Source organism: Setaria viridis, chromosome 2 (assembly GCF_005286985.2).
Source record: "Setaria viridis chromosome 2, Setaria_viridis_v4.0, whole genome shotgun sequence".
Classification (NCBI taxonomy): Eukaryota; Viridiplantae; Streptophyta; class Magnoliopsida; order Poales; family Poaceae; genus Setaria; species Setaria viridis.
Genome location: NC_048264.2, coordinates 37,435,009 through 37,458,450, shown reverse-complemented (window position 1 = coordinate 37,458,450; position 23,442 = coordinate 37,435,009). Strand labels below are relative to the sequence as shown.

Below are 23,442 nucleotides of genomic sequence, written 5' to 3'. Positions count from 1 at the left end.
ACTAAACACTACTACTACTACCTGCATAGTTAGAGTTTCTTTGTTTTTTTAAGAAAAAACGTGCGCTACAGCCAGACAGGACGTACGATATTCGGACTACAAAAGAGAAGAGGAAGAATGAATCGAAATCATTATCGCACTCGCACGCATATTTGGTGAGTGACCAGGATCCAGACGAACAAACTAACCTCAGTTAACGCGTTGGACCGTTTGAACTATCTCCTTGCGAACGAGAAACGCGTGCTTCTCGTGGAGCCAACTACCAAAGCTAAACGGCCACACGCTGGGCGTGCGCGCGTGAGCAGAGCTGCCGAAACTACTGCAACCAGGGTCAGTCATCAGCGAGCACAGGGGGCGCCGTGTGGCCGCAGAGCCTTTGCACGTACTGTGAGAAACAAAGCCGTGGATCTCTCTCTCTCTCCCTCTGATCGCACTCTCAAGTCTCAACTCTCGAGCGCACAAGCAGAGCTCGGCTCGGCCGGCGGCTCTCGTTCAGTCCGTTGGTCAAAAAGAGCCTACTCGCATCACATATTGTTTGGCCTCCCCTATAAACAAATCGGTTGAGACTTTAGGGACGACCCGGCCCGCGACCGGATCGGTTCTTCTCCAAAGGGAACTTTTCGATCCGTGTGTCCGCCCATTTAAAACCTCAGCAATCGAGAGAGAAGGAACGCCCGGAGGAATTGAAACGATGGCGGGGCTTTTGCTTTGCTTTGCTAGCTTTGCCTGCATGTGGATCCCTCGGCAGTGGGCTGCCGTTGACTCGACACTGATGCTGATCTACATTTGATAATCCTTCTTAGTCGAGACTCGAGATGATTTCCATGCGAAGCTAAATATTCCAAGCTTCTTTTGTTAGATAGGGCATAGTGTAAAATAAGGTGATAAAGCACCTTCTCGCCTCTGACTGAGTTTTTTCGTCGGTGGCCACTCACCAGCAGTCACCAGTCACCCCTCCCCTCCCTCCGGTAGTGCGTCGTATGTGCTGTGGCCAGTGCGTACTGCGAAGTGGTATAACTGCCTGAACGGCCTATGAGCCCTGTGGATATCGTATCCATGCTCCTCTCTAGGGCTCGTGCACGCACGGTCTTCCACCAACGCTCTCGCTGGGGGGCCTTTAGGCAGATGCACGTCCAAGCGAAGAAGGGCCCCGCCCGCCGCGCGCATCCGGTCGAGCGTGCACCGCACACACTACGATGCTCTACGTACGTTGCATATGACTTCGTGCATGGAACGCAGGGGACATCCCGCACCGCGGCACCAGCAGGGGCGCGTCCTGCACCCCCCTTGTTGTTCCCGGGCGGCATGTCCTGGCACGAGACAGGGACCGATCGAGCGAGCAACGAGACAACAAAACCCTCTCGATCGGCGGCTGGCGTGCGGCGGCGCAGCGATCGTCTCGATGCCCAAACAAAGAAGGTGGCCGGGAAGGCCGACGGCAGCGTGCGTCACGTTGACAAACGTATGGGTCTTAGACTCTTAGCACAGCTGGACTGCGCCGGCGGCCGGGAACAGCGTAGCAAAGGCCCCGTCGGCTAGCTACCCTGCTGCCTAGCTGGCCGGCAACTGCTGCTACACGGCCTGCCTCGGCGCCTCTACCTGGCCGGGGGGGCCAGCGAGAGACATCACGCGTGACGCGAGCGGACAACGAACTCGGTCGTGTCGACCCAGGCCCATACGCCAACCGGCGCCGATCCATCGTCCATCCATCCATCCGGCTACACCCACCCGACCGTGCCCGAGACCCCGAGTTGGTGAGCCGGTCAAGGCGCCCATGGTGTGGACAGGGCCGGTACTGAGATTCGGAGGCTCGAGACGAAATTAAAACTCGGGCTCTTTAATATAAAGTTTATAACAAATATATATAAAATATTATTAATAAAACATCTTCAATAACATCAAACCAGATGTGTCATCCACCTTCAAGAATCCCAAAAGGTACTCCTCAATTTTATCTTGCCATCAGACAAATTAACACATCAAACTATAAAGTCATTTATTCCTGATGACTGACATTAGGGGTACAATAGGATAATGGAGATACTTGACCTCTTTAACAACCTTTATGATAGAACTTGTGATATCAGAAGTCAAAAGAGATATCAACTCATTCTGAATTTTATGACTAAGATAGAATTTCTTTGTTCTAAATACGTCTAAGGTGATCTTGCATTACCAAGTCAAATTCTGAGCACAAGTTAAGAAATTACCATTATTATCATCATAAAACTGCTCACTGCTTCCTCTGAAAGCCAAATTGCGTTTACCAAAAATTTCACAATGGCTACTATTCTTAACAAAATTGCCTCACCATTCTTTCTCCTTCGTGATTTGCTGCTGCAATTGTTTGTCAATTGTTTCCTTTTTCCACAATCTAGCTCTTAATTCATTCAAACTGTTCAGGTTACTAATATGCTCGATACTATTTTCATGTTCTCTAAGCTTCTCACTAATATGCCTCCAATTTCTAAACCCATCACCTGCTAAGGAACTATGACTCTTGCTAGTGCTAGACTTAAAGATCTTACAGCAGAAATAAAAAACTTTGTCAACATGCTTCGAATAAACTAACCATTTTCTATCATGTACCTCTCCGTTGCTTAATTTTCTAGAATAATGAGCATATGAAAAATATCTTAAGGCAGCATCCAGAGGAATTCGATATTTTTTTCTCTTATAGGCCCTTTCTCGACTAATACGTCTCTTGCTTTATTATCAAGATTATCCAATTTCTTGGATCATATCTGAAGTGTAAACTGGTTACTCATCAACACTAGCAGACTGTGCATGTGCACCTGATTGCATTTCCTGTGTTCTTAGAGTCACTTACATTGTATCATTGACGTTGATGTTAACATTTTCTTCCTAATTCCCATTAGTTGGTTCATCCACAATAACTATTGCCAACTCATATGGGTTCGTCAAAGCGCCCATATTACTCTTAGGGCCCTGATTACTCTTGCAAAATTTATCCATAGCTACTCTTTGTGATTCTATCAACTCATCCACATGTTCTTTTTTCCTTTTCTTGTTACCTAATCCATATTTTCTAGACAACATGATATCCCACAGTGCTGAAATTATTATAAATACACAATAGTTATAAATTAGTTGTGATTAAATAACTTGTAATAGTGAATTAATAATTAATGGTACGGAGAATTGGGGAATTGGCAATCAAATCACCTGATCACAGAAGCGAATTGACGATCTCTTCTCTGATCTCCACCTGTCCGCCGTTCCGCCGAGGGGTGGCGGGCGCGCGATGCATGCGGGAGAGAGGACCATCAACAGGATGGGGCGATAGGGAATTAGGGATGAGGGGGTGCGGTAGATGAATTGGATCCTTTTTTAACCACGAAGTGAGCCCACCTTAGTGTCACATTTTACTGTGAACCATTGTGGGCGGGGCAGTGACAAAGGCTACCTTTTTTTGACCCACATTAATGCTATTTGGAACATAAGCATTGCACTTACCTTAGGAATTGTGTTACCGTTACTATGGCCCCGTCTGGTTACTTGTGTTTATTTTTAGCACCCATCACATCGAATGTTTAGATACTAATTAGGAGTATTAAACGTAGACTATTTACAAAACCCATTACATAAGTGGAGGCTAAACGGCGAGATGAATCTATTAAGCCTAATTAGTCCATGATTTGACAATATGTTGCTACAGTAAACATTTTCCTAATGATGGATTAATTAAGCTTAATAGATTCGTCTCGCCTTTAGCCTCCACGTATGTAATGAATTTTGTAAATAATCTACATTTAATACTCCTAATTAGTATCTAAATATTCGATGTGACACGTGTTAAAAATAAGTAAAGGGACCAAACACACCCTGTATCCTGGAATTTGGGGGCCCGGGGCGGCCGCACACCCTCCCCCCCCCCCCCCCACCACACACACACCCCGGCCCTGGATGTGGAGTGGACTCGTGCATCAGGTTAAGTGCAATGTACATCAGTACGCATACGATGGATCCCTTTGACGAATGGAACGTAGACAAAAAAAATAACAATAATGTGCTGCCAAGCGCCGAGGGAAAAACACTGAGAGCTCGGCTGGTTCGTTCGGTCGAGTTCACGCGCTGGATGACGGCTAGCGTACCTGCTGTTTTCAACGAGAGCACTTCCACGTGTTCCGCCACGGCCGTGCCTTGAGATTGGTTTCGACTCCAATAACTGATCGCAAACGCACTGTTTGCAAATGTTCCGTTTCTTTCTCTTTTTGTAATTTCTCTTAAAATCCATTCGTATTTTGCCCCGAAATTTGGTAGTTCGTCCCTCCAATTTTCTGTTTTCAGAGTTCATTCAGTTTCCATTTCTATTGCCAGAGAAATTCAGTGAGCCTGTCAAGCTCGCCGATCGCCGTAGCACGGGAGTTCAGAGGCTGGCAAATACCCGTCCTCGGCGTCCTCGTCGCGATTTCCCAGAAATACCCCCGCCACTTCCGCTAATTTCCCACCTAACCTCCCACCGCCACACTGCTCCCTCCGGCCTCCCCCGCGGCCCTCCCTCCCCAGTCCCCTCCCCTCGCCTCTCGTCTCGTCTCTCCTCCTGCCTCCTCGCCTTCCCCATTCCACCCAGCCGATTCATCCGCGCCCCCAAAACCCCCACCCCGAATCCCCGTCGCCTCGCCTCCCGATGTCGCCGGCAGCTGGTGGCGCCGCGCCCGCGCAATCGGTGGCTGCGGCGGCGGCGGCCGTCGCTCCGCCGGCGATCGCGGCGCCGCCGGAGCCCGGCCGCGCGGCGCCCCGCCGGGATCCGCCGGGACAGCCGGAGGGGGCCGATCCCGCCAATGCGGCGGGGAGGAAGACGGCGTGGAACGTGCCGGCGCCGCCCCCCGCTGCGGCCGCGGCGGCGGCTGGGGTGAACCCCGGCGGCGGCGGCGGTATCATCGGCGGGGACGCCTCTTGGCCGGCGCTCGCGGAGTCGGCGCGCGCGTGGCCCAAGTCGGCCTCCTCCGACTCCCTCAAGTCCCTCTCCGATGGCTCCGTCCCATCCCAGCAGGTACTGAATCTCGCGATCAAGTCAATATGTTTCGATGCGAGTACATCTAGGCAAATTTCTCCGGTTTTGATAATCGTGTTAGGGATGATTGCTCATATGGGTCTGATGAATCTACTAATGCTACCAGGAGGATTCCACCGCTTCGTCGGTGACCCCTGCTCATCCAGTTGTGGAGGTTAATCCGATCCCCACTGGCTCAAACCCTACCTCCATGCCTCCTCCCAATGCAACTGCTGCGGCTTCTTCACAGCGGAACGGTTCCGCAACCCAGCCAAATCCAGTTCGGCGCAGTGGCAGCAATAGTGGAAATAATGGAGGTGGCAGCCGTGGAAATGGTAGCAATGGCGGCCGCAGGGCTGCCAATAGTAGTGGAGGTGATGGGAGCAGTGGCAGTGGCGGTGATGGCCACTGGAATGATGGAAGCCTAGTTACAGGCAGCGGTTGCAACAGCAGCAATGGCAATGGTTCCAGTAACTTGAGTGATAATGTCCCTGGTGGTGGTTCCAGTGGGAATGTCAATGAAGGCAGCAGAAGTGCTCCTGGCAATAACCAGTGGAACCACAACATAAGAGGTGTTGGTGTTAGCAGCAGTAATGGTACTGGTAGTGGTGATGGAAACAATACGAATAGTGGTGGCAGCAGCAACCACTGGAACAATAATCCTCGAAATAGTAGTGGCAGTAACAATGGTGTTGGAGGTCGTGGTGGCTACCGGGGTCGCCGTGACCATGAGAGAGGAGGTAATTTCTCCCCTAGGAACTTTCCCAGAATTCCAGTAATGCCATATCAGCAGCAGCAGCAGCAGCCACCTGGTGCCTACCAGCCTGGGCCCTTTCACCGACCGCCGCCACCACACGCTGCCCATTTCATGGTGCCACAGCATTTTTATGTTCCTCCATTTCCCTACTCTGGTGAGCCTGAAAACTCATCCTTCTATTTTCTATGAATAACTCATGTCTACTTATTGTAATATGGCTATTTTGGTGATGTGCAGCTGATGTGCAACATTACCCTGTCTATCTCCCACCAGTAGAACAGTTTCAGAACATGCATCTTGTCCGGCCGGCCATGCAGCCTGCATGGGTTCCTCCTCCTCAGGATCAGCCAAATTTCCAAGATGATATTAGGAATCAGATAGAGTTCTACTTTAGGTAGTGAATCTGCTTGGTTTCTCTTCGTGTGCTATTGCTGTTTCTTCATCTTAATTGTTTGTTTCTACTCTTGTCTTGCTAGCACAAATAATCTATGCCATGACACATTCTTGAGGAGACATATGAATGATCAAGGATGGGTACCTATTGACCTAATCTTGGGGTTCAATCGGGTGAGTTGATTTTTCTCTTTCGCTTCCTGGTTGTCGCTTTCATTTCATATAGGATGTTATGTTTCTTGTGATTTCCATACTTCTGTCCATGTCCATGTTGGACTGAGTGCTGATAGCCTGATATGCTGCTTTTGCTGTCTTTATTTTGATATGTATACTTTTCCATCCCAGAACATGAAATTCTACTTGGCCAGTACATAAGTTGGCTCCATGAATGGGTGGTTTACCACCGTAGTTAATTCTTCTGTGTTGGAAAGAGGCATATTTCCCCTTACAACACGATCCAGTGCACAACTAGTAGATTAGAGATATGATTCTCAATGTATAACAAAAAATGTGCTGCACCTTATACAAATTCTAAAGATGATGTTACGCTTTTTTATTAAGCAGACGGATAACAAAAGGTTCTTTGTGGTGTATTTCTTGATCTTTAGGTCAGAAATAGTGTATGTGTTATGACAATTAAAGTTATCACAAATAGAAATTTGTAGCCTGCTGTAGTCTCCTTGCTCCCTCCCTGCACAGTCTAAAGGTTTTTGAGTTTGGGGATCTTTGACTACAAACTACATATTTAGTATCCTTCTGCTAGTTACATATTTGTTTCTGGGTATTACCTACTTCACGACTTTGTTCATCTTCTAGAGTGACATAAGTTTGCTGTGTTATTCTTGATTGATATGATATAACTTTAATGAACTAAGCAAGTAAAGTCAACAAAATACATGACAATGAGGATATTGGATTGATCAATGCATCTTGAACTTGTATAGTGGCAATCATTCTGTCTGTTCTGTTTTTGCCTTTGTTCTACTCTTTTCAGTGTTTACTTTTCTCTTGGGTAATAAGCTGATTATAATTTAGGCTAGCTTTTCTCCCTTTTCACTTTTGAGCAAATTATAATTTAAATTTCCCTGCTGCACTCCTACCATCCACCATTTATTGCCGCTAAACTTACGCCTATCATACTTTTCTCCGTTCCTTTTTCATTTGCAAATTGTTCTACTTAAACTTCTAATGGTAACTGGGAGAATTATTGAAGGTAAGGTTATTCACTTGATACTGTGGCTTTCAATTTACTCTACGAGTCCATGTCCTGAAATCTGTTGTTTATGCTTGTCTTTTGCTCTATTTACTGTAAACGCATGGTACACAGTCTCTTTGCTGTGAGCTGTTGCCTCGTCTTGTGTCCAGGCATCGTTGCATGTTTCAAGTTAACAATACATCGTTTTTAGTAGGGAACAATGTCTAGATCTGATCTCTGCATAGTGTGAAACTACCTGAAATATTGAGGGGAAGTCCGGATATTGAAAGAATTCCCAAGAGGGTAACATCAATATGGCATACTGTTGAAAACATTTGGAGATGCCCAGAATGGCTGGCAAATTAACTTGCATTTGGTAATGATGATTGAATGACAGAAACTTGCATGCTCTGCTTCAACTCATAGTACTAGACAGGTTCTGTCTGCTAAAATTCAAGTTTTAGACATTGGAGATAAATAATCTGGAATATTTTCTCAATAATGTTTGGTAATATGAATTACATGGATTTGGGACTTAGATAATGAATCTTTTTTTAAAAAAAGGGTTTGAAAAAAGTCTGCAGATAATTTGGTATCAATTAAGTTGCACAGATGCTCATGAAGTTGATTGGTTTGCAACTGTTTTGAAGTCGTGTGCGAATTCAATTTTTGCTTTGGCACGGATTGGATCAATACGTACTATGTAATGATCAAGATGCATTCTTCTAACAGTTACGTTCACCATTGCTTTATTATGTTGCTTCTTAGATGAGGGCATTTACAGGCTTGGTAGACACCAACTATATACTAGATGCTATTCGTCTATGTTCTTCTAACAGTTACATTCACCATTGCTTTATTATGTTCTTTCTTAGATGAGGGCATTTACAGGCTTGGTAGACACCAACTATATACTAGATGCTATTCGTGGTTCTGATATATTGGAAGTGCAGGTTAGGCTATAAACTAGTACATCATTTCCTTTATGTTTTATTTTTCTTTTTTACATGTTTTCAAACTTCTACTGCACCTTATCCATTTTACAGGGAAATAATGTCCGAAGGCGCAATGATTGGTTCGAGTGGTTACTTCATTAAGGCTGTCCACTAGCGAATCAGGTTGCTTCTTCTACCAGAGTCACTAGATTGACTTCATTCCATGATCAAACTGTCATTATTCCTGCAAGCCACTTTTAGATGAATGTACTAGCTCCAATGTTTCACAGATTCAGATGCTGAAAAGCAACTGCATGCTATCTTCGCGGAACTGAATAGGAAGTCTTGGTCGAGATCACGGGCACTGGTTCCGCGATAGATTGATGTACAGCGGACGGGTCAACTGAAAGCCAAAAGATTTTGTTTGTTTAGGTCAGACGTGATGGCAGGCACATTTGAAAGGCCATTATTGAGGGGAAGACACCAATAACAGGAAATAAATTCCACAAAGTATAAATCATTTTTTGGTCTGTATAGTTTTGTCGAAAAAGAAATTACCCCGCCTTCTCATCATGGATGATAGGTCCTGTTGAACGATTTTGGTGTTACCTGGGGTTTATTCGAGGAATCGCCCCTCATTTTTTGGTTGCGTGCACCTGGTTTTGCTGTTCTTGGGGGAACGATTCAGGCTGTTACCATTGCTATTATGTATGCTATGAGAATAATTTTCTACTACGTTATTGTTTCATATCGTATGGTGCTGGAGGCATGGAATGTGATTGTCACTCTCCATTCTGGTCGAGTCCTAGGTGATCATTTCTAGTGTTCTCCAGCAACATTTTGGAATTTACAAACTTCTTATGGCATTAGGTTGTATGAAATTTATGTGGAATCGAACCATGCCCATCTCTTGTAAAACTTTCGCTGAATCCTGGCCAAGTGGCCATGTCCAGATAGGCGACGGTGCGAATAATGTTTGGTTGATTAGGGTCAGTGAAGCGGGCCCTTGTCGGGCCTCAGATCAATAGTCATCGTAAAGCCGAGCTCGATCCTCCTTTCTAACCGGATAATAGACTGTACACCGTGCAGGGCATGCTAGATTTTATCCGGTCCGTTGATCTGTTCAGGGATGTGTGCATTTTTGTCTCATGCGCATGTATTTTGGAGTGTATTTCATTTTTCCTTAAGCTGTATTTGAGCGGGACGGACGGGACATAAAGTCACTTTACGCCAGTCCGATTTTGACGTAAAGTTGCTGTCTGCACCGGCGCTGCATGGCAGGCACTTTTTTACATGCTTCCTCATCTAGGCCTTGTTTAGTTGACCAAATTGGGAGTTGGCCAAATTGGGAGGTGCCAAATTACTGTACCAGCACTGTAACACACTGTAGCGTTTCGTTTGTATCTGTGAATTATTGTCCAAATATTGACTAATTAGGCTCAAAAGATTCGTCTCGCAAAGTACAACAAAACTGTGCAATTAGTTTTTAATTTCATCTACATTTAGTACTCCATGCATGTACCGCAAGTTTGATGTGATGAAGAATCTTCTTTTTGCATAGTGTCAAAGTTGGGAGTTGGGAGGTTACTAAACATGACCTAAACCGGTTCCTACTTGTCACCTTCATATGAGCATGATGCAGTTTTATGTACTTTCCACACCATTTATTTAACATTTTATTTTACTCACCTGCATCAGCATTCCCCTCCGTTCATCAACACACTCGCCATGTACATCGATGTACCACCCCGTACTCCCTCCATTCGTTTTTCATCTACGTATTACACTGGGAAAAGTTTTCTGTTTTGATCTGCGCATTAGGAGCCAACGCTGCTTTTTCGCGGGACGAGGCGCGTCCGTTCGCATTACTGCAAGCTGCATGCAGTTAATGCGTCGCCCCGCCATGCTAACAACTCCAAACAGATTGAAATATTCGCCAACAACATAAGAAAAACAAAGAAAATACAAAACCAATAAGCTCTTCACCTTCATCTACTTCCTCCCGCATCATGTCGTGCTCGAGTGGTTGCGCGTTTGTTGCTGGCATCATAGATCTTCGATCTACTGCTGGGCTCGGCATAGAGGAAAGATCGATGTAGAAGAGCATGTGGCTTCCTTCCTCGATGGTGAATTTAAATAGGGCCACGACGCTTGGTTCTCAAAATCTGATTTTCAGAACTGATGGAGGGAACGGCGCGAAGGAAGGTGGAGTATAAGCACCAACTAAATTAAACCCTTTGGCAGGACTTCTCGAGGGGCTTCTTCGTTAACTTCTCCTGAAACCCTATCAAACGGGCGCAATCGAAACAGCTTCGTTGGAGGAGCCCCGGGATCTGGAGCCACAAGAGGGAGGAGGAGCTAAAAAAACAGGCTCCCTACGACTTCTCCTCGTTTCCAACCCCTGCCCACAGGGGGAGGGCCCGTTGGAAGGCGGAGGCGGAACCGGCAGCTGATAGTGCCAAGTGCTCGACTGCGGCTGGAGATTGGGGTGGAGGTGGCCGACGGGGACCGTGGGAGACAGGGGCTGGCTGGTGGCGGGTGAGGCAGGGCGACGGGGGCTGGTCGGCGGTAGGAGAGGTGGGGGGCGATGGCTGCACAGGGAGGTGTAGGTGGAGATCAATGGTGCGGGCGGAGGTGGAGGTGGGACGCACGGAGAATAGGAGGGGGGTTGGGAGAATGGATAAGGAAGGTGGGATATAAAGAGAGCAAAAAATTATAGAAAGGAAAAAAAGAGAAAAGGAAAATAAAAGAAGAAAAGAGAGAAAAAGAAAAGACAAGCCTTTTCAATCCATTTTAAATAAACAGGAGAATCCGTTTTATTAAATATTTTTTCAACCAAATATGTCGAAACTTTTAAAAAAAAAGGTCGGCCGGACCCTTCGTGAGAAGTGGGAGAAGACGGTGCGCGCGCGAATGCGTTCACATCGGCCAAATTTTCCATGTCCCAGGTGATTAGCCACGGGCACCAGTCCACGGATTGCTGTGCTGTGATTGGCCACAACCATGCCCAGCTGGCGATGCGTGAGGAGAGAACCCAACGGATGTCTGGGGAACTGAAACGTCCAAACCGCCGAACCGCGCATGGCCGTTTTTAATGCATTGCGGGCTTGCGGCCGCTCGCCTTGTCTCGGTGAATAGCTAGCTTCCCTTACCTCACCGGCATTACGTGCACACCATGCACCTGCGAATTTCTCGATACTTCTAACGCTTCTACGCTGCACTCTTTAACATAACTATGCACCAAATACAAGAATGTTTGAACATCATGGTCCAGTCAAAAATATCACCATTGCACCAAATACACATCTATGCACACCATGTATACCGTTTGGCAAAATTAGATTTTATATTGTACAAGGCACCCTAATTTGAGGAAAAAAGTATGAACAACACAAATTTTGGTATGCTTCAAATCCTGTGCATCAGATAAACAAAATAAAATCCTATTACATATTCAAATCGCATGGGTGTTCATCACATTAAAATTCACCAAATCATCAATATATATTCTTTAAAAAAAATCTCACAACATGACTTGTTCATGACAAGTGATGTACCCACTAGTTATAATAACATATAGCGCTAAACAACCTGGATTTATATACAAAATCATTTGCCGACTCTATCAAACCGCACCAAATCCCAATCCGGGGAGAAAGGAAAATAAAAAACAAAAAACAAATGATTTTACAGTGAAAGATGACATGCACAACCAATCAACCATGCACACACCCAAAACAAAAGCAAATAGATTAATTGAAGAATAAATGAGCGGAGATCTACATAAATCCATTGGATCTGCACCACCGAACAACGCCAAAACTAAAACAACGAGGCCAATTCAGTAAGAAAAATCATATGGTCCATCTCTGCAATAAACGAAAGACATAAGCTTTCTCCAGCACCCGCGCCGCGACGGCATGTCGCGGCCATCCACGGCTTCAGCCCTTCGTCGGCCACGCCGTGCCGCCGAGTCAAGCGACGTGAGCTCCCCGAGAGCCATTGCCTATCTCACCACGGGGCCGGTCCTGCCGCCAGCGGCCACCAGCCTAGCAGATCCGTGCGTAGGTGGTCGTGGCCTAGGAGATCCGCACGTCGACGGCCGCGACCTAGCAGCGCTACGCCATATCTAGGCTGATAGCCACGCCCTTGGAGTGTCGCCTCGGATCTAGGCCGGCGCCCGCCGAGGACCGGGTGTGGCACCCTGCCGCCGCCGCTCTAGACCCACACCGGAATTGGTCACCGTCGGCCGTGCTCTCGCCTTGGCAGCCGCCGGATCTGGAGAAGAGAGAGGGAGAGACGGGAAAGGAGAGAGAGGAGAGATTTTCGAATGATTTTGCAATAGCTAGACGGGAAGAGCCAATACATTATTTATTCTATCTACCACATGTGTAAAATATGATCTTGTACGCGTGTTTATATACGATGCGACATAATTCATTTCTTCATTACATACGGTACATATCATGAGGAGGTGCAGAATCAAAATGAACGTCCGGGGTAACTACTATCGTAACTCCAGAGTATTATATCTTGATTCCTTTCTAACGGGAAGTACAGCACCAGGCGCTAGCAATAAAAAATGGTGAGACCAAAAGGACTAATGGAGCAGCATTGATGACCTGTCCTAAGTTGGGAGCTGAGACAGGACACGTGCCTGCGAGACAAACGTTGGGGGATGCAACGCAAAGGCGGCGACGCCCATATGATTGATGGCACTCTACGTTGCAGTAGCTTGCGTTGCATCGCCCGGCCAGTGGCCACGGCCAGAAGCAGGCGGCGGCCAGTGATGACCTCATCGATCGATCGTCTCCTGGGCTCCGTCGCGGCCGGCGGGCCAATCCGGCGCCCTGGCCGTGGCCGTGGTCGTGGCGTGCATGTGCGCCGTGCCGTCCCCCGTCCACCTCCATCCTCGCCGGACAGATGCTGCTGATAATGCAGGCGCCACTCGGTCCGCAGGCCGGGCCGTGTTCGGCTGGAAGTTGCCATGCCTACGCACTAGCTGTGCGCCTCAGCGAGATAGAGTGGGAGCGATGCCAATCGTGGCTTGCCCTTGCGTGCGTAACTGCGTACCAGCATATGCCCGGCATGGCTCCACGGCTGGACCCGCCTGTTCAAGCACCAAGCTAGACTGCTCGATACCGATCCATGTACAACTACACGTACCTCATTGTGCACTGGCAGTCTGGCACGGCCAGGTTGGGTCGGATCATGGTGCCGCACCCAAGCGTGATGCGTGCGATGGTGAGGTGGGGGTCTGATACGAGTCCATGGAAAGGGAGTGCATCGGGACTCGGGACGGAGATGTTAGTGCATTTGCATCCTTGGGAGTTGGGACGGAACGTGGACGGTAGAAATGTTACGAGACCCCCGCGTGCCCCCACCCACCCACACACACACATCCGCCTCAACTCCTTGGCATCCTAGCGTGGCCGTTGCCTGTGATAGTCCGTGACTTCGTTGATACTAAAGCAGGATCCGTCACATCCTTGAAAACTCGAATAAAGTTATTTCTTTTTTACGAAATAGGAATAAAGCTTCATTCCACCTTGCTCTATAATAACCAGACACGTCTAGTAGATGTGTAGAGATGGCCAAAGTGTATATTCCAAATCGGATTAGAAGACTGACTGCATTTAAATGATATTATAAACACAAGTATGGCATGAAGGTTCCATTCTATTAACTAGATTGGGACCCTGGCCTCTTCAAAGCAGGCTAGGATTAGATGATTAGGGATAAATAATTTGAAAATAAAAAGATAAATAATTGAACATGTTTCTTTTGTGTACTTGAGTGCATAGACCTCTAAATTCCACCCACACTCTCTGCACCCCACCAACCCCTCTTCCTCTTTTCTCCCACGACCTACTAAGCGATACAAGGCCGCGCCACCGTCACCATAGCAGGCCACATCCTCAGCCCACCTCCCATTGCACCCGCGCTCCCACCAATGCCATGCCCCTCCGCTCCGTGTGAGGGCGAGCGGGAGCCATGATGCGGAGAGCTAGCGTGCGTGGGTGTAGGAGCTCAACCATGGAGGAGGCAAAGGAGCGACATTGTGAGCAAGAAGGGAGAGAGGAGGGTGCGACTGGAGGTGGAAGAAGGTACTGACATATAGGACCCACGTGGAAGATAAATAATCTGAAAACAAAGAGATAAATATTTGAACATTTTTTTTGTTACTCCAAATAGTGAAAAATAGTGAAAATTCAGGACAATTCTAGCAAAGCCTTGAATCGATACAAATGAGGAGGCCTCTGAATTCCAACCACACCCCCTAGGCCCCACCAACCCCTCTTCCTCCATTTCTCCCACCACCTACTACCAATGCAAGCCCGCGTCGCCGCCACCATGGCAAGCCATATCCTTGTCCCACCTCCCATTACACCCCCTGTCGGTGTTTTAGACCGGCAACCCGCCTAGCGAGTATCCTAGGTGGTCTTTTATGCGGTAAGGGTCGTCGAGAATCAAGGAATCAATGGTGACGCAAGGAACACGATTTAGACAGGTTCGGGCCGCTAGATCGCATAATACCCTACGTCCTGTGTGTTGGTTTGTATTGATGTATGTTGAGATGATGTCTGTTGGGTCTTTTTTTTAGGGGGGGGGGTCCCTGCCCGCCCTTATATGCACGGGAGGGTAGGGTTACAAGTCTGAGTCCTAGTCGGGTACTATTACAGAGTTCTACTCGGTAACGGCCCGAGTAGTCTTCCATAAACATGCTTGGCTAGTCCGAGTAGGATACGCCCATCCTTGTTCTGATCTTGTCCGAGTACGTCCATTGATGGGCCGTAAAAGGCCTACTCGTGGACCTAGGGCCTAGGCCCGACAAGCCCCCGAGTACTTTGTAGTCGTGCGCCACAGTCTTGGGCACTGCGGGCGCTATCCAAGTAGCTAGTCGTAGAGGTTGCAGACTGAAGTGCTCGAGTACTGTCGCATAGCTGGAAGGTACTCTTTTTGCTCCTTCGAGTTGTTTCCGTCCCGAGTAATTTTATATGGTAGTGCGATGTCAATCGCACTCCATATGGAGTAGCCCCCGAGCCTTAGGTTGAGTCGAAGAGTCAGGCTTAGGGTCCAACCAGCTTTTCTCCATTTTACCCTTGGAGATCTCGGGAAAAGAAAAAGCTGATCAACGGGTACGGTACCCGCAGCCCCCGAGCACTTGCGATCTTTGTCGTTGAAGTGGTCAGCAGTCCGTTGAATAGAGTAGCCGTTGGATGTTTAAGGCGATTAATACGCAATTAATCTGTCCGTTGCGCAACCGACGCGTGGAAACCGGGGCTGGCGGAGATAAAACTGGAAGGCCACCTTTCGGTTGTTGTTACGCCGTACGGCAATCAGATCTCTTTTTCTTCCTCCTCTGCGCCTCTGCTCTGCGTTTCGCCGCCGCCAGTGCTGCTGCCGCCGCTATTGCCGCCTTTTGAGAAAGATCCGAGTGTGAGCTCTTTCTAACTTGAGGTTGAGTCCGTCGAATGCGCACCAAGAAGGTTGGCAAGAAACCCGAGAAGATCCAGGGCAAGGCTCCAGCGACGGGCAAGGTGAAATCCAAGAAAGGGAAGGAGCTGGTGTTGTCGGCGCCGAAGGTGAGGCCGACGAACCAAACTGCGCCGCCGCCGCCTGGGGCAACCTGGCAACACTCGGTGATGAAGGAGGAAGCAGTCCAAGCGCTAGTCGATGCAAAGCTCCTTCAGCCGAAGGAGATTCTTGAGTGGCGCCCTGCGTTTCCCAATGCGTGGCAGTTTGAGGAGCATCCAGGAGAGACAGTGATGCTCGCGCATTTTGTGGAAAGGGGGTTGGCGGTGCCCACCTCCGACTTCTTCAGGGGTATTCTCGAGTATTATAAACTTCAGCTCATCCATTTGAATCCCAATGGTGTACTGCACATGTCTATTTTCGTACACCTTTGCGAAGTTTACCTGGGAGTTCCTCCAAGCCTCGAGTTGTTTAGGAAGCTGTTTCGTTGTAAGCCTCAGCCGAGTGCCCAACGGACGGAAGTCTTTGGAGGCGCCGGGTTCCAACTCAGGAACTCGGGCGTGTATATTGAGTATAACCTGACCGACTCCCACGGGGAGTGGAAGAAAAGGTGGTTCTACATCGGGAACCATGAACCTTGCTTGCCTGTGGTGACTGGTCACACGCCTAAGCATGCGGAAAACTGGGTGAGCGAGCCCGAGGACACCCCTGAGCTCGATCACCTGATGCAGCAGATCACCGAGTTGAAGGCACTCGGTTTGACTGGAATCAACGTGTCGGCCAGTTTCCTGAAGAGAAGGGTCCAACCAATTCAACAATGTGCTTACTCGGGAAGTGAGTACGTAGGTCTGAAGGATCCATCGCGTATGTCCGATGAGGACATATCCGATGATGACGTAGAGGCACTGCTGGCTAAGTTTTTTAGGAACTATCAGGGAGTACCAGTAATCCCTGCAGCCCTTCGTCAGTATGACTCCTGGTACAAGCCAGAAGTGGTATGTCTTTTGCTCCTGACTTGTTCTCTTTTGACTTATGTGATACTTGTTGTTGATACCGACTTGTTGTTTGTAGTCTCCAGTTCTTGCCGGCTACTTGGCGCAGTCGGAAGAAGAGTCGGAAGTTGTTGTCAAGGAGTCGGAGGACGAGCCTTCTCCTCCTGTGGTAAGAGACGCAGAGTAGTCCGCAAGATGTCTGCGGCTAAGTCTGCTTCAACCCCTGAGAGGTCTCGGGGTACCAAGGTATGTAGTTGTGAATTTGTCTGTTATTGATGGATTTGAACCCGTTATTGATGTGGCGAATTTTGTTTTTGTTCGTAAAGGCTGTAGATACGGCGCTTGGTGAAGATGAGGCTGTTTCTGAAGAAATGGCCGTGACCAACCTAGAAGTCAGTAATGTGTCTGTTGACATGGGGCCGGAGGCGCCATCAACAGAAACTGGAGTAGCCCCCGAGCTACCCGCGCCAACTCCATCGGCTGCCATGCCGCCCATTGCTGACCAAGCGGTCTTGGGGCTGCCTGCTGGAGTAGTGGGCGTTGCAAAGGAGGTGTCGCTAGTACTTGCTACTGGTACTTTGCTGTCCAATGTGATTACCAGTGGTAAGCGTTGTCCCTTCCGATTGTATTCGTTTGAGTAGTATTGTAGTCTTGACTTTGGTTTTGTAGGCCTTGGCAAGAAGACAGTGCCGGTGGCTATTCCCACGGCTCCTAGTACTCGGCCGCCTGTCGCCGAGAAGAAGCGTGTGCGACTACCGCCACGTTCAACCCAGTGAGCTTTCTTGTCTGTTTGAATGACGTTGGGTTGTCTTGAAATCATGTAGTGACACTTTTTGGTGCAGAGATGCAGAGGAGACTATCCCTATAGAGACAGGGGTAGTGCCGGATCACTCGACTACAATATCTGTTCCTTTGGAGGACTTGACTGTCGAAGAGGTACCCGAGCTTGACGCCGGTCGTCTTGGAGCTACTATGTCGATGCTTCAAGACGTAATTCGCTCAATGGAGGTTCCCGCCACTGCATCGGGGCGCTGCATTGTCGTCATCTACTGGCGGATCGCTGGCCGTAGTGGATGTTGAAAAAGCCAAACAAGCGACTGCTCCAGGTATGCCTCTGTAGTCTTTTTATTGTAGTCGTAGCCGGTAGCTGATATGATAAATGTTGTAGGTGCTACTCTGGGTACGATTCCTCATCTTGTGGAGAGTACCCAAAGGCCAGTACTTAGCCTGCCTTCTGACTTGGAGTTCCAGAGGGCCATCGATGTTTTCCGGGGCTTACAGGTAGATTTCCTTGTTGAGTTTGTTGCATGACCCGAGTAGTTGTGAGGCTTGAAACTCACCACACCGTACTTAAATTTTTTCGGGAAAGAAGCCATCAGCTGGAGCAGGAATGTGCCCGACTAACAGAAGCTCTGCGGGTTCATGAAGTCGGGGCGAAGTCCTTTGCCGTGGAACATGCGGATCACGCGGTTCTGCAGGAAAAACTGGAGAGCCGCTACAAGTCCTTGAACAAGAAGTATCAAGGTAAGCATTTCGACTACTCTGGGTGTGTCCAACTGTAGTTTGCTGTGGCCTGAGTTCTTTGTTTTGTAGAGCTCAAGAAGTAGGAAGCGGCTGCAAGGAGCCAAGTCATCGACTGGAGAAACGCTCATGACCGAGTGGCAGATGAAGCCGAACATCTTCGGGCCGCGCTGACGGAAGCTCAGGCTGCTTGCGAGCATCAGCGGGACCGAAAGATGCAAAATGGCGTGATGCTTGCCATGGCCATGGTGGCGTGCAGAGATCATGCCCAGACCCTGGGAAGACTTCGGGGTGAACTCCAAGAGCTGTCTGGAGCGGCCGAAGACTTGGTGAACGCCATAGCCCCCGTGGAGGAAGGCGCAGGGCCGCAATCGCTAGTCGAGCGACTAAGAGCTGCCCCGAGTAAAGTGGCGGGACTTTGCAAGACTGTTTGCAAACAGGTTCTTGCAGTTGTGAAGTCCTACTACCCGAGGGCAGACTTGGCGGCAGCTGGTGATGGCGTGGCTCGCAACTGCACAGAGGAAGCATATGCGCAATACCTCAAGGAGGCGGAGCCTATTGCATCCAAGATGTCGGAATTTGTCTCCTTAGAAGAGCTTTGAGCTTTTGTATGTACTTTTGTATTTGTGTCGAGTACTTTGATACTTTTGAATATCAAGCCTTTGGATTTGTTCTTTGAAGTTTGTTGTCTTGCGAAGAGTAGTTTTACTCCATTTTGTCCAACCCAAAGTGCTGAAGTCGGCTAGGCCTGACCCTCTATGGGACCAGCTTCGTCTCGCCCGACCTTGAGTCTTCGGGTCGGCTGAGCCTGACCCCTTCGAGGGTGAAAACGCCGCCTCGCCCGACCCTGGGTACTAGGGTCGGAGTAGTCCAAGCCCCCGAGATGTAGGCCATGCTTGGCTTGTAGTAGTCCCGAGTGTCGAATAGTCGTAATGCTGTCGAGTACTCATCGTTTGAGGGACACGGGTGTACTGTACTCCTTTGTCCTTTGTGGATGCATGGGTGTACTGCACTCTTTTGTCCGTTGTGGCATAAGTGCTGTCACGTGGGCGGAGTCAGGAGTCATCAGACTCATTGATCACGGGTGCATAGTAACTCTTGGGCAGGTGGTAGTTGTAGCTTTCGGCTATAAATAGGTTCATCTGGTGAGCGAACCAACTCAAGTTCCTGAGTAGCGATGGATTGCCTTCGATTGCTTCTGTTTGAGTGTAGAGAGCCATCAAAGAGTGCATCGGTGCTAGAAGATTCCTCGTAGATTGAGGTCACCTTCCCTCCACAGACTCCTGCGCTCGTAGGGATAGCCGCGATGCTAGAAGAATCCTCGTAGGAGGTTTCGTCGCACGCCTCATCTTGCAGCTCGTGATCCAGTGGGGTACGCGCTGGAACTCGCGAGTGATGGGTGATGAGTGCCGCGGTCTTTATCCCGCTCTGAGAGAGGTGGAGGTGCGACCGTAGGGTATATGGGCTCCGCGAGGCTAGTAAAAGAGCAGCCTTGGTTCCCTCTAGGCGCGTCGTGCCGGATTTGTCGTTGTTGCTGTCAAGGCAGTGGCGATGCTGGAGTTCCTGGCATTGCGTTGGATAGGGTACCTGGGCATGGCTGCGTTTTGCGCAGCTTCCTTGCGTGTGGGCCCTTCCTCTTGTGGTCGGTAGACCTGAGTGGCCTTGTGATATAGTAAAAGCCTGAGGCTTAAATGCAGCCCGCCAGTAGGCGGTTGCTTGTAGTCTTCGTGTATTCCAAGTACTTGTACTCGTATGTAACCTGATGTACTCTTGTTTCAGTAAAGAAATATTGATACGGAGATTTTGTACCAGGGCAATGATCCTTGTTGAGCTGAAAGCTCTTGTCGAAGCTGAGATATCTTGAAGTCGGTAGTCGGGCAGTTGGCCCGAGTAGTTGTCATGAGTTATTGCCTTGAAGCGATTACTCGGGTGCTGCTATGGGTAATAGCGACAGAGATGTTCTATATTCTAGGAGTTTGGCACTTGTTCTCCTGAGAGCTCTTGGAGTCTGTAAGATCCGGGTCCCGTAACCTTTGACACGATGTAAGGACCTTCCCACGGTGAATTGAGTTTATGCAATCCTGACGTGTCTTGGATATGCTTAAGGACCATATCGCCCGAGTTGAAAGATCTTTCCTTGACGTTGCGGTCGTGGTAACGCCTTAAACCATCAAGGTATCTGGCAGATTGCACTAGTGCTGCGCATCTTGTTCCTTCTAAACTATCTACATATGTTCGCCGTCTTTCTGTTGCAAGTTTTTCGTCGTATTGTTCAACGGATGGTGATTGCCACATGATGTCGGCGGGTAGTATGGCTTCCGAGCCATATACCAGAAAATAGGGTGATATCCCCGTAGTCTTGCACGGTTGGGTACGTAGGCCCCACAAGGCATTGGGTAACTCTTTGAGCCATCTGCCACCTTTGGTGTTGCCAACGTCATGTAGTCGTTTCTTTAGAGCGTCGAGTATCATGCCATTAGCACGCTCGACTTGTCCGTTGGCTCGCGGGTGACCAACCGAAACATAGCGGACGTCGATGCCGCTGTTATCGCAGTATTCCCAAAAGTCGTGATTATTGAAGTTTGACCCTAGGTCTATGATAATCCTATTGGGAAAACCGTAGCGGTGTACGATTTCGTCCAAGAAGTCAAGGACCCGATCTGCCTTGCGGCAAGTGACTGGTTTGACCTCGATCCATTTGATGAACTTGTCGATTGCCACGAGTACTCTGTTGAATCCTCCTGGCGCAGTTGGTAACGGACCTATCATGTCGAGCCCCCAGCAGGCAAATGGCCATGTTGGAGGTATTGTGACTAGCTTGTAGACCGATACGTGTTGCTGTTTTGTGAAGAATTTACAACCTTTGCATTTCTGAACTAGTTGTTTGGCGTCGGCCAGAGCCATTGGCCAGTAGAAGCCTGCTCTGAAAGCCTTGCCAACTAGTATCCTCAAAGAGGCGTGGTTGCCGCAGATTTCTCTGTGAATCTCTTCTAGTATTTCTTGGCCATCTTCTCTGGTGATGCACTTCATGAGTACTCCAGATGATGCACCATTCCTATAGAGCTTGTCTCCGACTAGAACATAATTCTTTACTCGCCGGGAGATTTGCTCAGCTTTATTCTTGTCGAATGGTAACTGGTGATCTTTGATGTAGTCGATGAAGGGTGTCCTCCAGTTGATTTATATCATCATGATTTCTCGAGAGACGTCAGTAGTCGAGACTACTGGTGGTGTGACTTGTTCAGGTATGGACAGCTTGCGCAGTTCATGTACGAAAATTCCTGCTGGAACTTCTGCACGAGTTGAGCCCATTTTGGATAAAACGTCGGCGGCAACGTTGTTGTCGCGGACGATGTGATGAAACTCCAAGCCTGAGAATTTGTTTTCCAGTTTACGGACTTCTTTGCAATAAGCGTCCATGTTGTCCTTGTTCCGGTCCCACTCGTCATTGATCTGGTTTATAACGACTAGAGAGTCGCCGTATACCAGTAGTCGTTTGATGCCGAGGGAGATTGTGAGGCGAAGGCCATGTAGGAGTGCTTCGTACTCGGCTTCGTTATTAGATGCTTCCCAGAATATCTGCAGCACGTACTTGAGTTGGTCTCCCTTGGGGGAGATGAGTAAGACGCCTGCGCCGGCTCCTTCAAGTTTGAGGGATCCGTCGAAGTACATTACCCAATGTTCTGGTCGTTCGACTGGTGTTGGAACTTGATTTTCAGTCCACTCAGCTATGAAGTCGACCAAAGCCTGAGACTTGATGGCTGTGCTTGGCTTGAAGTTCAAAGTCAGAGCTCCAAGTTCAACTGCCCATTTGGAGATTCTACCCGTGGCATCTCTGTTATGGAGAATTTCGCCGAGCGGGAAATCGGAGATGGCTGTGATGTTTGCTCTTGGAAGTAATGGCGCAGCTTCCGGGAGGTGAGCAGAATAGCGTATAAGAGCTTTTGTATCGGTGAATACTGAGTTTTGGAGTCCGAGAGTACTTCGCTGACGAAGTAGACAGGTCATTGGACCTTGTAAGCGTGGCCCGGTTCAGACCATTCGACTACTATTGCCGTGGTGACGACATAAGTAGTAGTGGAGATGTATAGGAGCAAGTCTTCATTCAGAGAGGGAGCGGTGAGTATAGGAGGCTTTGACAAAAAGTCTTTGAGTTGTGTTAATGCCTCATGTGCCTCTTCCGTCCATTTGAACTTGTCCTGGCATTTGAGAAGCTTGAAGAAGGGTAGTCCCCGTTCTCCAAGTCTCGAGATGAACTGGTTGAGATCGGCCATACAGCCTGTGAGTTTCTGCACATCCTTAATGCTGGCTGGTGCCTGCATATTTGTGATGGCAGATATTTTCTCCGGGTTGGCCTCAATGCCGCGATGGCTAATGATGAACCCGAGTAGTTTACCGGAAGGTACTCCAAAGACGCACTTAGTAGGATTGAGTTTCCATCGGAAAGCGCGGAGACTAGAGAAAGTTTCCTCCAAGTCAGCAATGAGTTCCTCCCGGTTTCTTGTTTTGACGACGACGCCGTCAACATAAACTTCGATATTGCGGTGAAGTTGCCTTTCGAAGCACATCTGTATGGCCCTTTGATAAGTTGCTCCTGCATTTTTTAGTCCGAAGAACATTGTCTTGTAGCAGAAAGCTCCGAAGGGCGTGATGAATGCTATTTGGCTTGATCTTCTTCTTTGAGGCTTATCTGGTGATAGCCGGAGTAGCAGTCGAGAAAGCATAGCAAAGCGCACCCAGCGGTGGAGTCAACCACTTGATCGATCCTGGGTAGCCCGAATGGGTCTTTCGGGCAGTGTTTGTTGAGGTCGGTGTAGTCAACACACATTCTCCATTCGTTGTTTTCCTTACAAACAAGCACAGGATTGGCGAGCCAGTCAGGATGAAAGACTTATTTGATGAACCCTTCCGCGAGTAGCTTGGCTAACTCCTTTTTTATTGCTTCTCGTCTGTCCTGAGCGAACCGGCATAGTCGTTGCCATTTTGGAGTAGCTTTGGGATCGACGTTGAGAGAATGCTCGATCAGTTCCTTGGGCACACCTGGCATGTCAGCCGGTTTCCAAGCGAAGATATCATGGTTAGCCCGAAGAAAACTGATGAGCGCGAATTCCTATTTAGGATCTAGCCCTGTTCCGATCAGGGCTATCTGGGAAGCA

At 48.6% G+C, this 23,442-nt stretch overlaps 1 protein-coding gene across 2 annotated transcripts; it reads left to right on the top strand.

Moving 5' to 3' along the window:
• Positions 1-4,509: 4,509 nt before the first annotated feature.
• Positions 4,510-9,032, top strand: LOC117845066 (uncharacterized). 2 transcript variants are annotated; one of them, XM_034725952.2, is made up of 7 exons: positions 4,512-5,017; positions 5,145-5,928; positions 6,012-6,168; positions 6,251-6,341; positions 8,238-8,315; positions 8,409-8,480; positions 8,588-9,032. In XM_034725952.2, exons 1-6 carry the CDS (start codon positions 4,652-4,654, stop codon positions 8,457-8,459), a joined length of 1,527 nt encoding a protein of 508 aa, XP_034581843.1. In that variant the 5' UTR covers positions 4,512-4,651; the 3' UTR covers positions 8,460-8,480; positions 8,588-9,032. The 2 variants fall into 2 exon arrangements, 1 of the variants encoding a protein (XP_034581843.1); XR_004637998.2 differs by lacking the exon at positions 8,588-9,032 and having other exon boundaries at positions 4,510-5,017; positions 8,131-8,315.
• The last annotated feature ends 14,410 nt before the right edge of the window (positions 9,033-23,442 follow it).